The 12,064-nt window shown below is 65.6% G+C and overlaps 1 protein-coding gene across 1 annotated transcript; it reads right to left on the reverse strand.

Annotated features, from left to right (window-relative positions):
• Positions 1–1,147: 1,147 nt before the first annotated feature.
• ASPNAT (aspartate N-acetyltransferase) lies at positions 1,148–8,278 on the reverse strand. Its single transcript, XM_024732723.1, has 3 exons — positions 8,263–8,278; positions 7,850–8,014; positions 1,148–5,861 (listed from the first exon to the last, which is right to left on the reverse strand). The coding sequence occupies exons 1-3, from the start codon at positions 8,276–8,278 to the stop codon at positions 5,494–5,496; spliced, it is 549 nt and encodes a 182-aa protein (XP_024588491.1). The 3' UTR covers positions 1,148–5,493.
• Between the last annotated feature and the right edge of the window lie 3,786 nt (positions 8,279–12,064).

The following is a 12,064-nucleotide window of genomic DNA, read 5'->3' on the forward strand; positions in this document are numbered from 1 at the left end:
TTCCCGACCCTGGTCTGGGTCCAGGCTCTACATGCCACCCTCCAAGTGGGGTGCAGCGCCTACCCAGGGCAGGGCGAGCATGTTGACAGGGCGCAGATGCAGCCCCAGGAGCGGGCACGGGTCCCCCCCCCTCCGGCTGTGGACTCCGCTCCTGTTTAATGGCAGCTAGAGCCCACAGGACACAGCATCGTCTTTTCTGAGTGACGTGGATCGTCACAGTTTATCACGCCCAGGCCCGTTTTTCTCATGGCTTCAAGATCTCGTCACTGGTCTCACGGGCTGTGCAGCGTCCAGATGGCCAGGCCTGACCGCCATGTGATAGAACATTCCAGAACCTGGAGAGCTGCCAGGGCCCTCCACGCCACTGCCTCTGTTGTGTGTCCGTATGTCTGAGTGGCAGCCTGTCTTAATGCTCTGTCACCTCAGAAGCAAGACCACTGCCGGGCTTCACAAGGAGCATCTCACTCAAGCAAATGACCGTCCTTGGGAGCTGACATCTCTGGTCCAGCGCGGACCGCCGTGTGCCTTGTGGGGGGAAGCCACGTGGGGTGGGCACGTCCCAGAGCGTCCCAGTCAGACCCTCGAGAAGGGAACACGCCTGACACCCTCGGGGCTGGGCGGTGGATGGACCCTGCGAGGACGTTCCCTCCCACCCAGAAGCCGGGCCAGGGCAGGAGAGCGCGGCCAGGGGAAGGCCTGCTGTGGAGAGCCATCCATGCTGGGTGGGCTGCAGGAGCCTTTGGACACGGCTGGGTGTATGTCCACCCTGAGCCCCAACATCCCTGCCCCACCCCCGTGCCCTGCTCTCCAGCCTGACACCCCCATCCCATCACCCTCCCTTCCTTACAGACACTGGGGGTCCCACACCTCATGGCATCCCTCAGAGCCGACCTGCTCCAAGGAGGCGTCAGACAGACGGGCAGACCCCCAGGCCTGCAGGAGAGCCCGGCCGGGGCTGCTGACACAAAAACGGGGGCCTCTCAGCCCACAGGTCACCCAGGCACCTGCTCCAGCCTCCAGGAGGAGGGGCCCAGCGTTGCGCAGACGACACCTCAAGAAAGCATGGACCCCGGTTCCATCAACTCCGGTTTTATTGAAAAACAGCAGCATTGGGGGCTGGGCAGGCAGAGGGACACTGCTCCCGGCCCCTCCCGTCGCTCACACACGCACAGGAAGCCTGGGACCCTCTCCCCAGCCCTGCAGCCTGTCTCCTCTGGACGCAGTGCACGGCCCCTCCGGGCCCTCTCGGGGGCTGTTTGGTACATCCTGGGATGTCAGGACAGACGCCTCAGTCCTGGGCTCACAAACGGTAAACACAGTAAGTGAAACCAGCCACCATGACACGTTCTGGGCTCTGCCTGCCCAAGGACACCGCGTCCATGGCAGCCGTGGTCAAACAAATCTGATCTCGGCCACTCTGGCTGAGTGTCACTGCCCTTGCCACCCTCCCCACACAGCCAGAGAGCTGGGCAAAAGCTCATCCTGGTCACCCCCCTTCACACAGGCCGTCCGGCACCCTTGGCCAGGGAGGAAGGAGCGCTAAAGGTCCGCTGGGTCCGGAGAAGGAGCGTGAACGAGGCCTCAGGCCGGCCGCACCGCCGAGCACCTCCCGGCTGCCCCTTCCCAGCCAGAGCGGGCCCTTGGCCCCCAGGCTCCCTCCCTGCACCCACACGCACGCACACACGCAGAGGTGCACACGTGTGCGCGTACCCACAGGCACACCCCTTCTCCAAAGCGGCTAATTATTGCTGTTAAAAAACCACATCCAACAACAGGTAGCTTGGGGCTCCCCTCCCTGACCCCGGGCAGCCCACTTGTCAGTGGACCTCACGCCATCACTGAGAGCCTGTCCTTGGCACCATGGAGCAAACACAGTCCAGGATCTGCCCCACACCCAGCCCAGAACTCGAACCCAAAAGCCTCGGCCAGAGGGCCACCAGCACAGGTGCACAGCCTGTGGCCAAAGTGATTCAGAGAAGCGGCTTCAGACAGACACAGGGGCAGCAGGAACATGGAGGACACGGCCAGGGCAAGGCAGCAGGGGGCCACTGTCCAGCCATCCCCCAGACACTGACAGGAAGGCGGCCCCAGCGGCGTGCCCAGCGCCCGAGGATGGGCAAAGACCCACACCCACAAGTGTCAACATGCCTCCCAGAGACCAGAGCCGGGCCCTGTGGCCCAGAGAGCCGCCAAAGCACCTGCCTGATGCCGGAGGGGCCACCTGAGAAAGGACACACAGAGCAGGGTGGGGGCCGCCCCAGGACCGTGTGGCCTCCCAGCCCAAGCCTTCTGCCCCCCGTCCCTCCCCCACTCCACCCAAGGGCAGCAGGGGGAGGCCAGGCCGGACACGATGGAGGTACCAGGTGGGAGTCGCTGCCACGGCCCTTCCTGGGGCCGGGCCACCTGGCTGGCCTCAACACACGCACACCATCCACCCTGGCTGCCCACCGTCAGGGGCCAGCTGTCTGAAGAGCCCATACCTGGGCAGGGGGAGCTACCCCTGGGATGGCCCGCCAGCCACATGCCAGGACCCTAGTGGCACTGGGCCATCCAGAGGTGCTGGAGCCTTCAGCTGCCCTGGATCCCACTGCCTGGACGTGCCCATCGGGCCTGTGTTCCAGGCTCATCTAACGCAGACATCCTGAGCGCTCTGCCTCCCGCTTTCCGCTCCAGACACAGACAACAGAAACCCTGGAAGCCCGACCCCTGAGCACGGGTGCCGGGCCCAGGGCTGGCTTTCCAGTCTGGGGAGGCCCAGGAGCCAGCAGGGAGGGGAAGGGGCCCAGGGCCGCCCAGTGCAGAGAAGCTGCCCAGACACATCACTGGGCAGGACCCCAGGAGGACGCTTCACAGAGGTAGAAGAAGTAACATCAGAATTTCTACAAAGGTATAAAATTCACATCTCAGTGCATGTTTGTGGAGCAGTTAGCTCCCAGGCTGGGGGAGGATGGGAGACCTGCCCCCCGTGCTCCCCTGGAGCCCGGGAGCCGCACGCCGGCCGGGCAAGGGTCCTGACCTGGGCTCAGCACGCGCCCAGCCTGGGGCACACAGGTGCCTCTGCCCACCTCAGGGGCCAGGCAGCAGCTGGACAGCAGAGTTCTGGACACATGGCCACCCTGCCACACCCCTCCTGGCATTTCTCCTGGCAGCAGCAAGAGGGCATAAGGAAAGGTCAAGAGCCCAGCCAGCACCCACCAGCCTCCGGGCCACCGACTGAGGCGCGGGGAGGACGCAGCATCGACAGACACCAGCAGGACGGGAGGGGCCACACCACTGCCAGAAGCATCACCAGAGAGGCACTTCGGTCGACGCCAGCAGACGTGGGCAGCCCGGGGGCTCCGGCGGCCCCACCCACGGGCCCCGCCCCAGGGACGGGAGGTCCAAAGGCACAGGATCAGAGGAAGCTGGCAGCGTCCCAGTGCCACAGCCTGACACCTGACAAGACACGACCCACCACGCGGACGTCACGGGCCCCCGCCTGCCCTTCCCACCCGGCCAGGCCTCAGGTCAGCTGCAGCCCCAACTCGCCCCACGCCAACTAAGGCCACCCCAAGCCGACACCGAACCAAACAGAAAGAGGAAAAAGGCACAACTGTTTGTTTTCCGTTTTGCTAAAACACTTTACGTCTGTCTGTATAATCCGGATTAACAAAATCTGAGAGCTGCAAGAAAATAGGTGCCGATTTCTGTACAGTCTACAAAATTCCCACCCCCGAGCGGGGACCGGGCGCCACCAGGGGGAATGTACAGGGGAGCACGGGGTCTGTACAGTGTTCTGCAAGTATCTCAGTTGCTGACAGCACAAAAGGCCCCTCAGGAAACTAGGCTTGTTCCGTCCATCTGCTTACTTCCAAAGCGCCTCTTTAAGAATGCTCCCTCCACGGTCCTGCACGTGGGACCCAGCTCAATGGCCCAGGACGCCTGCCACTTCCCCTCCCCCAAATCCCCAAATAAGGGGGTCTTGGCGGGCATCTCTGCCCTCCTGCCACCAGGCGAGGTCCCGGCTTACAGCTGGACGTGCGAGCACTGCCAACCACCACCTTCCTCTCCCCCTCTGGGCCACCCCAGCACCCAAAGGCCGCTGCCTGAGACCTCAAGAAGGAGAGGGTGGAGGCACAGGTCCCCCAGAGCCCACGGTGAACTCCTGCACTGGGAGGCTGCCAGGAACTTGCTCCCATCCTGCCCTCCATCCTGCAACACGAGAGCTCGACAGGGGTAGCCCGGAGCCTCCTCACAAAGCAGGAATGCTCTTTGGGGAGAAATTATGTTAAGTCAGGGTCTCCCTCCAGATTCCAAACTGAAACCCTCCACCCACCCGGCCACCCACCCCCACCCAACTGGGCCAGAAACAGTGCATTCTAGACCACACAGGTGTGTGTGTGTGTGTATGTGTGTGTGTGTGAGTGTGTGTGTGTGAAGGTATAAACTACCGTTTTGTCCCAAGAATTGAAGTCATGCAGAGTGCTATTCTGTCTAAATAACTTATTAAAAAATAGGTCGGCTTCAGGCTGGGAGAAGCTGCGGGCTCGGTGGTGCAGGCAGCAGCCTGGGTTGGTAAGACTCACAGGACAGAGCCCGTCAGCCGCAAGGCAGGAGGTCCTCAGGGAGGTCTGGGGGAGGCCACCGGGGTCAAGTTGGCACTGGGGGAGAGATGACCCCATGACTGCCTCCTACCCTGCTCTCCTGAAGGGCCCAGACCACGGCTGTACAACATGTTGCCATGGGAACCACACCTGGGCGCCGCCACCCATCGGCAAAGCCCGGGCGGAGGAGGGGCAGGTACCAAAAGGAAAGACAGGTGATCCAATGTCAAAGCAAAGCTGAACTGGGTGAAGCAAGGGGCAAGGTGGACAGTCAGGCCTCCCAAGAGGCTGGGCTGGGGCTGGGGGCGCTCACCAGTCTGGGTCCAGTCCAGGCAGGGCAGGGGGCGGGAGGCTGTGGGCATGCGGCATGCTGCAGCCAGGCCACAGCCTCAGCATGCACAGAGCAAAGCGGGCCCGCAGCCAGCTCGGCGCCCCGTGGGGCAGTGGCCGGCCGGTGCAGCGGGCCACACCTGCTGGGGACTGATGGCTGAGCCACCGCCTGGCTGGCGGCCAGGGGTCTGCCGGGCGGGGGCCTCACTACAGAGGCTCTGTGCTTGGTGGGCAAGGCTGGGCCCGCCCCCACCCCGGGGGTGGGCTGGAAGGGGCCCCTTGCGCCAGGGCCGGGCAGCCGCGTGGGCTCGCAGCAGTCCACGCTGTCACTCTTCAGGATGCGGCCCCAGCAGACTGGGGAGGGCAAGGGGCGTGGCTGGGAACAACCCACCTCCCCAAGTGTCACGGATGAGCAACGGCCCCGCACCCCCCCAAGAACCAGCCAAAGAACCGTGTGGTGCCGAAAAAGGAAAAACCCAACACAAACGCCAAGGTGAGCGTCTGAAAGCGGCCCGGGCGGCGGGCAGGAGGGCACAGGCGGACGGAGCGGTGGGCAGGGCAGCGGGCAGGTGGGTGGCGGTCACTCCTCGCGCAGCTGCAGGCGGTAGCGGTGGTAGCGGACCTGGAAGAAGAGGCGCTCGGCCAGCGAGAGGGTCATGCCAGGCATCACGTAGCGGTCACTTGAGCCCATGTGCCTGAAGCCCAGCGACTCGTAGAGCTTGTGGGCGGCCACCTTGACGGCTGTCGTACCTAACACTACTGCAGAGTAGTTGTGTACCAGGGCGAACTCCAGCACCTTACGGCCCAGCGCCTTGGCGATGCCCTTGCCACGGAAGCGTGAGTCCACCGACATGCGTAGCAGCTCCACCGTGTTGTCCGCCACGTGGGCCCGCGCTGCCACGATGCCCACCACGTTGCCATCCAACACGGCCACCCAGAAGCAGGAGCCTGTGGGGAACGGGGCGGTCAGGGCCACTGGCGCTACTGCATGATACAGCCACTCCGGCAGAGGGAGCCGGGCCCAATCTGCCTGCTGCCTGCGGCAGCCCTGGAGCCTCCCTGACCCCGGGCCTGAGGCTGGGCAGCCAGCCCTGTGCTCAGGCCAGCCGTCCCCACCCCCGGCCCAGACCAATCGCGGCCCCACGCAGGGCAGGAGGAGGAGGGGGAAGACCTCAGGGAGATGAGGGAGCAAGAGGGACAGAGGAGTGAAGACCAGAGGGGAGAGGCCTGCAGGGCACAGGCCGCGGGGAGAGCCATCTCCTCTGGGGGCCCAGGGGCTACAGGAGGCAAGGCCGGGGGGCAGTGCCTGCTCCGAGGAGCCCAGCCTGCACACGCCCTACCCACGGCCACGCCAGCCTCCACTGCCGTGTCCTCCCGCCAGCCACCCCCCAAAAAAAGCAGTGGCCAAACCCTCCCCCGCTAACGCTCCTTCCCCGGACCCCCGCCCTACGCCTGGGGGTCCCCCACTACCACATCTGCCAACGCGGCCCCCAGCAGCCCGTCAGCTCTGCCGGGCAGTCCCGTCTCCTTCACCGTCAGACCCCAAGACTGAGACCGGGCACGTGGCCCGAGCTCGGGAAGGAGCTGACCGCCCCCTCCACTGGCTGGCCTGCCCACTGTCCAGGATTTCAGGCTCTCCCCACCTGCCCGGGCCCAGGTCAGAGGTCAGCACAGTCCTGCGAGCCTCCTGCCTCCCCAGGCCTTGGTTCCCCCGTTGCGGGAGCAGCTCCCACAAGTCCAGCACGGCCCCACCAGCCGCTGTCCAGCCTCTCTGGCCCTGCGGGATCTTCCCGCACACCCACCAGACATCTCAGGAGGGGAGAGCAGGGCCCAGCCCCCCATCTCACACCCAAGGACACTGCACTCCAATGAGGGCAGGGCCACGCTGGGCCCCAACCCCTCTTCTGCTCCTGCGGCCTGGGCTTTGGTGCCGGGTGGGTCTCACGCTTCTGTCCCCTCCCGTCCTGGGGGGAGCCAGGCTGAAGCCAGAGCTCCATGGAGGCTGATAAGATGCTTTGTTTGGGCTTGGGAAAGGGTCAAGGAGAGCCAAAGGTGCCCAAGGCCAGCCAGGCAGCCTCGGGGCGGGGAAAGGACCAGCCACCAGTGCGCAGGAGCTGGCCGGGCCAGAGCATGTCGCCGCTGCTCCGGGACGCCTTGCCTCTCTTGTCCCCACTGCCCTTCCCTGGCACCCACCAGGATGCTGCTAGACCCTAACCAACCAGGCGCACTCTGTCCCTCTCCTCAGGGACCTTCCTGCACCTGGAAGGCCCTCATGCCCCAGCTCCAGGCATGGAGAAAAGCAGGACCCTGCCTCCCAGGACCCACCCTGCCTCAAGGCCAGCCTGGAGACTAAAGAATGGCTGCAGACCAGGTCCCAGCCCCTCCCTCTACAGAAGGCCAGGGCCGGGGCGAGACTCTGGGCTTACTAAGTGGGACCCCTGTTCTCCTAGGGTCCTCATTGCCCCAGAGTGACCTCTGCCCTCTCCCCACCATGTGGCCCTCTGCCACACAGGGCCCTAGCATTCCAGGCTGGCCCAGGATCCAACAAGGCAGCCAAACGGGACCGGAGAGAGGTGAGAAAGACCCCCTTTCCCCCATGAAGCACCAGGGCAGCACAAACAGCGGGGCCAGGACCCCATGGCCCAGGGCCAGCTCAGGCCACTCAGAGCCCTGCCCTCGGAAGCCCGGCCATACTTAGGGCAGAGGGCCTAGTCCTGCCAACCCCAGCGCCTGCCGGCCTGCGGCCAGAGCCCTTGGGCACCCAGAAGCCTCGGGTCACGGGGGTGCCCCAGCCCAGGCTGACCTGTGCCCAGCCCCTGCCCCAGGCCCGCCCCGAGGTTGCTGCGCTGGGGGCAGCTCTGCCAGCAGGAAAGGCTGGGGAGGAGGGCAGGAGGGGGGAGGGGGGGAGGAGGAGTCCAGAGACCCCCGGGACTCACCAGGGGGCTTCACGTAATACTGCTCAATGTCGGCCATGTCCGTGTGTAGCGCGCAGTCCAGGTAGGCGAGGACCACCTTCCGGCTGTAGTAATAGCGCAGGCCCAGCAGCCCTGCTGGCACCAGGCACGTCAGCAGCAGCGAGCGGGTCAGGGCAAAACAGAGCGCTGCGGGGAGAGGTGGCGCCCGGTGAGTGGTCGGTGGCGCAGAGCCTGTGGGGACAGCCCCGCAGACCAGCGCGGGGGAGACGGACCCAGGCCCACCAGCCCCTGGTAAATAAGCCAGTTAGGGACATGCGCAGAGGAGAGACCATGCCAAATACGCCAGGCCTGTTTTCTCCGGAAGAGCAAAGAACATCGCAGCTGCTCCTTCTACTTTTCCCTATTATCAAACTTCTCACCATAGGACACGTTACCTTTATAACCTGACATCATAGGATTTCTTAACACGCTGAGCACCGCAGTGGCCTCTGGGCAGGCTGCCCTCAATAGCTGGCGGGCACAGCCCAGGACAGGGCTACTGAGGGGTGGCCCCTGCCCATCGCCCCGGCCCGCTAGCTGGGGAAGGGGCTCTGTCCACAGCCTGGCCCACACGGGGCGGAGCGGTGGAGGGGGCCAAAGAGCTGCCTGGCCAGGCATCTGCAGGCCGTCCCACCCTTGGGAAGTGGTGGCCCCGCCTTCCAGCAGGAGGGCCCCAGCCAAGAGCCCTCCCTGGGCCAGCCTCTGGGTGCTGCGAGGACAGGGGCCAGGGGGAAACTGCTTCCAGCCTAGGCTACCGGGATGCAGACGTGCCTGCAGCGAAAGTGCCTCTGCTGCGTGACCTTGGGAAAGTCCCACCCCGCAGCCTCAAGCTCCTCACCTCTGAAATGGGGAGAACCACCCTCCCGCGGCAGAGCCTAAAGGGGCAAAGCCCCAAGGCCCCTGTCGGGGCCGCCCACCGTGAGGGCCCACTGCCCCCTCGCTCTGCATCCTCGGCGCACACCCTCCCCCAGAACCCCAGGGAGCCGGCTGTCTTCCCCTCATAAATTAGCGCTCAGAGCCGCCGAGGCAGCCTCCCCCGCCCCGCGAATTATATATAGTTACACGCGCCAGGCGCTGGGCCTCGGCAGCGGCCGCTACCTGCCGTCACCCCGCCCCCACCGGGATGACCAGGAAGGAGACGCAGGTGGAGACCCCAGTTCCCCGCCCGCAGCCCCTGTCCCCGGCCCGCACTGGTTCCCACGCCCCAGCCTGGCGCGCCTTGGCCGCGAGCCCGGGCCGGCCCCAGCGCTGGGGGCCACCTCGCCCCGGGCCTACCCGGCGCCCGCAGCCCTCGTCGTCCTCCTCCTCCTCCTCCTCGGCCGCCGGGCGCTGTCACGGAAGCATCTCCATCTCCATCTCCCGCCCCTTTGTCTGAACGCGGCGCCTGGCCGGGGTCCTCGGGAGGGGCGCCCCGGCTTCCCCGGGCCGGCGCCCCTGGGAACCTGCGCCCGGCGCCGCACGGGCTGCAGGCGCGGGGACGCGGTCAGAGAGGGGTCTGATGCCCACGTCGCCCGCAGCCCAGCGCGTCCCAGCGCAGCGCAGTACGCCCCACTCGGATACCGGATCCCCACCGCCGGCGCGGGGATGCGGGACCCACAGGACCCATCCCGGCTCGGCCCCCGCCCTCCTCGGTCCGCGCATGCGCCCCACGATCTCGGTGCAGGTGCAGGGGGGGCTCTCGGCGCGTGCTCCGGGTCCCTGCGAGCCCCGCTGAAGCTGCGGGCCGGGGGCGAGGGGGAAGGTGGAAGCGGGAGGACAGGTAGTCCCAGCCCCGCCCCCTGTACTTTACGAACCCAGCCCCCTGCATCTCAGAATCTCCTTTCCTGCGTCGCCCCAGTTCTCCGCAGGTGACCCCACAGGGCAGCCTGGAGCTGAGTTTATACCCGCGCAGGTGGAGATGAGGCTTAGGGGTCCAGGTCTGAGGACCCTCAGCCCCCGTTGGGGCCCAGCGAGGCAGCTATGGTCACCTAGAGGACAGGAAAGGGACTACCCCTCGCGGCGTCGCGCTGAGGGACCCAGGCGGAGTGAGAAGAGGGAGGACCCCGGACCCAGGAGCTGATCTGGGCCACAGGCCGGACCCGAGCGCTAAGTCGTAGGGGGAGAGCCAGCCAAGCTGGGAAGTCACCCCCACACTGTGCTTCGGAGATGCCAGGATTTGTCTGGGCCCGGATTGTGACCTTCCAAGGGGGATCACGGAAAATCTCAGAGACACTCATCCATCCATTCAGAAACCCTCCACGTGCTGCCTGGGCAAGTGCTGCCTGGGGGCCGAGTGACGCTGACCGGACACAGCGGGACTAGGCTCTGAGGCGTCCTGAGGATGGCCAGCCGGACGGCAGGAAGCACGTTCGAGCGGAGAGGACAGCATGCAAGGGGTCCAAGAAGGAAACACCCAGAAGGGGGTGGGGGAGGGGCGGTGATGGCACCTGGGGGCCTGCAGGGGTCAAGGGGCTTCCAAGAAGGCGAGGCTGGGCTCGAGTGCCAGGCCAGGGATCAGAAGGACACTCATCGTGCTCCCTGATGCGGGCCAGGAGGGAAGAGAGCCAGGCCCATTGTCCAGGAGCTCTTGGGCAGCATCCTGACCCCAGATCCAGGTGTGTAGGGGTCCCTCAGAGCAGAGCGGCCCGGTCCCTACAGGGCTACAGCCTCTGCCGGCTATTACCCACCCCACCTAATCCCCAGCCCTGAGCGGGAGGCTGCCCTTCCTCCACCCCCAGCAGCCGGGCCCAAAGACGGAGGGTGCGACCCGGGGTCCCACTCAGCCTGACCTTGTGGGGCGCCCTCCCGTCCAGGTGGCCTGACCTCACGCTTCAGCCCCCCAGAGGCCCCCGAGAGCCCCCGAGGCCTTGAGGCAGTGGTCCAGCCCCTAGTCCAGAGGGTCCTGGAGAGTGCCAGCACCAGGTGGGGGGCAGGGGCCGGACTCAGCTTGGAAGGGCCAGGGCTGGGCCCCAGGGAGGGCCACCTGGGAGCTCTTGGTCCTGGACTTTAAGGGGCTGCGAGTTGGGGGCGGCCTGAGTGGGAACAGGTGCAGGCAACGGGGTGGCCCCAAGCCCCGCCGATGAGCCTCAGTTTGGAGCCCAGGGAGGTGTATGCAGTCACCTAGAGGCCAGGGAGGGGACTGCCCCTCGCGGCATCACGTGCTCAGGGACCCAGGCGGAGTGGGAGAGCCGGGAAGCACGCCCTGTGCTGCAGTCAGGAGCCCATTTTACAGAAAACCTGGGGGGCGAAGTCAGGGGTCTGGTCTGTCCTCCCAGTGCCGGGGTGCCCCGCCCCCGCCCTGCCCCGCCGAATTCCGCCCACTCCTCTCGCTTTGGCTGCACTGACCACCCCGAGATTCCCTGGCCTGATACCACTGCCAGAGCCCCGCAGGTCCCTGACAGGGGTGGCAGGGGTCCTTGGCGCAGCAGCGAGACCACCGCCCCCAGATCCCAGAGGCCAGAGTGGGGAGGGCGCCCTGGGCCTCCACTGCTCCTGCGGGGAGGTGGCGCCCAGCACGCCCCGGTTCATTTAACAAAACAGCCCTCCACCCCAGATGAAGAAAGGGACCCTCGGGCAGAAAGGTCGAGGGGGGCCTGGGAGGAGGGACTGGGAAGGACGGCAGAGGCAGTGGGAGTGCAGGAGAGAGTGGATCAGAGGGCCAGGGGGTGGGAAGGAAAAGGAACCAGGGCCAGATCAGAGGCAGCCAACAGGAGCTCCTCCAAGAGAACACGAAGGGGAGGAAACGAGAAAATAAAGGTTATTATCAACACTATTTCCCCAACCGAAAGACAAAAACTCCTGGTTAGAACCTGTGCGGCAACGCGAGTGGCCATGCAGTTCTGAGAGCCTCCTGAGGGCAGGAAGGAAGCGAGGCTCCCGAGACCCGCCTGCTGCGGGCAGCTGCCGGCCACTGGACCCAAGCCGCTCGCTCACCTCCTCACCAGGAGCCCAAGGCCCACCCCCCATCCTTCCCCTCAACACACGTTGGGTGAATACCTACCTCTATTGGGCCCTGAAAAGAACAAAGCTCGTTCTCCTGGCACTTTACAAGCCAGGGGGTGGGGTGGGGCAGGAAATAAACCAATAACAGAGATCAACACTCCAGTATCCCTTTGGGACAAAGAAAAATGTGTTGGGATAAGGGGCTAAAGAGAGGTGGGTGGTGGAGGCCAAGGGGGGAACCCCATGGAGAGGGGACAGCATGTACAAAGGCCCTGG

Source organism: Neophocaena asiaeorientalis, unplaced genomic scaffold (genome assembly GCF_003031525.2).
Source record: "Neophocaena asiaeorientalis asiaeorientalis breed wild unplaced genomic scaffold, Neophocaena_asiaeorientalis_V1.1 scaffold762, whole genome shotgun sequence".
In the NCBI taxonomy this organism is placed as follows: Eukaryota; Metazoa; Chordata; class Mammalia; order Artiodactyla; family Phocoenidae; genus Neophocaena; species Neophocaena asiaeorientalis.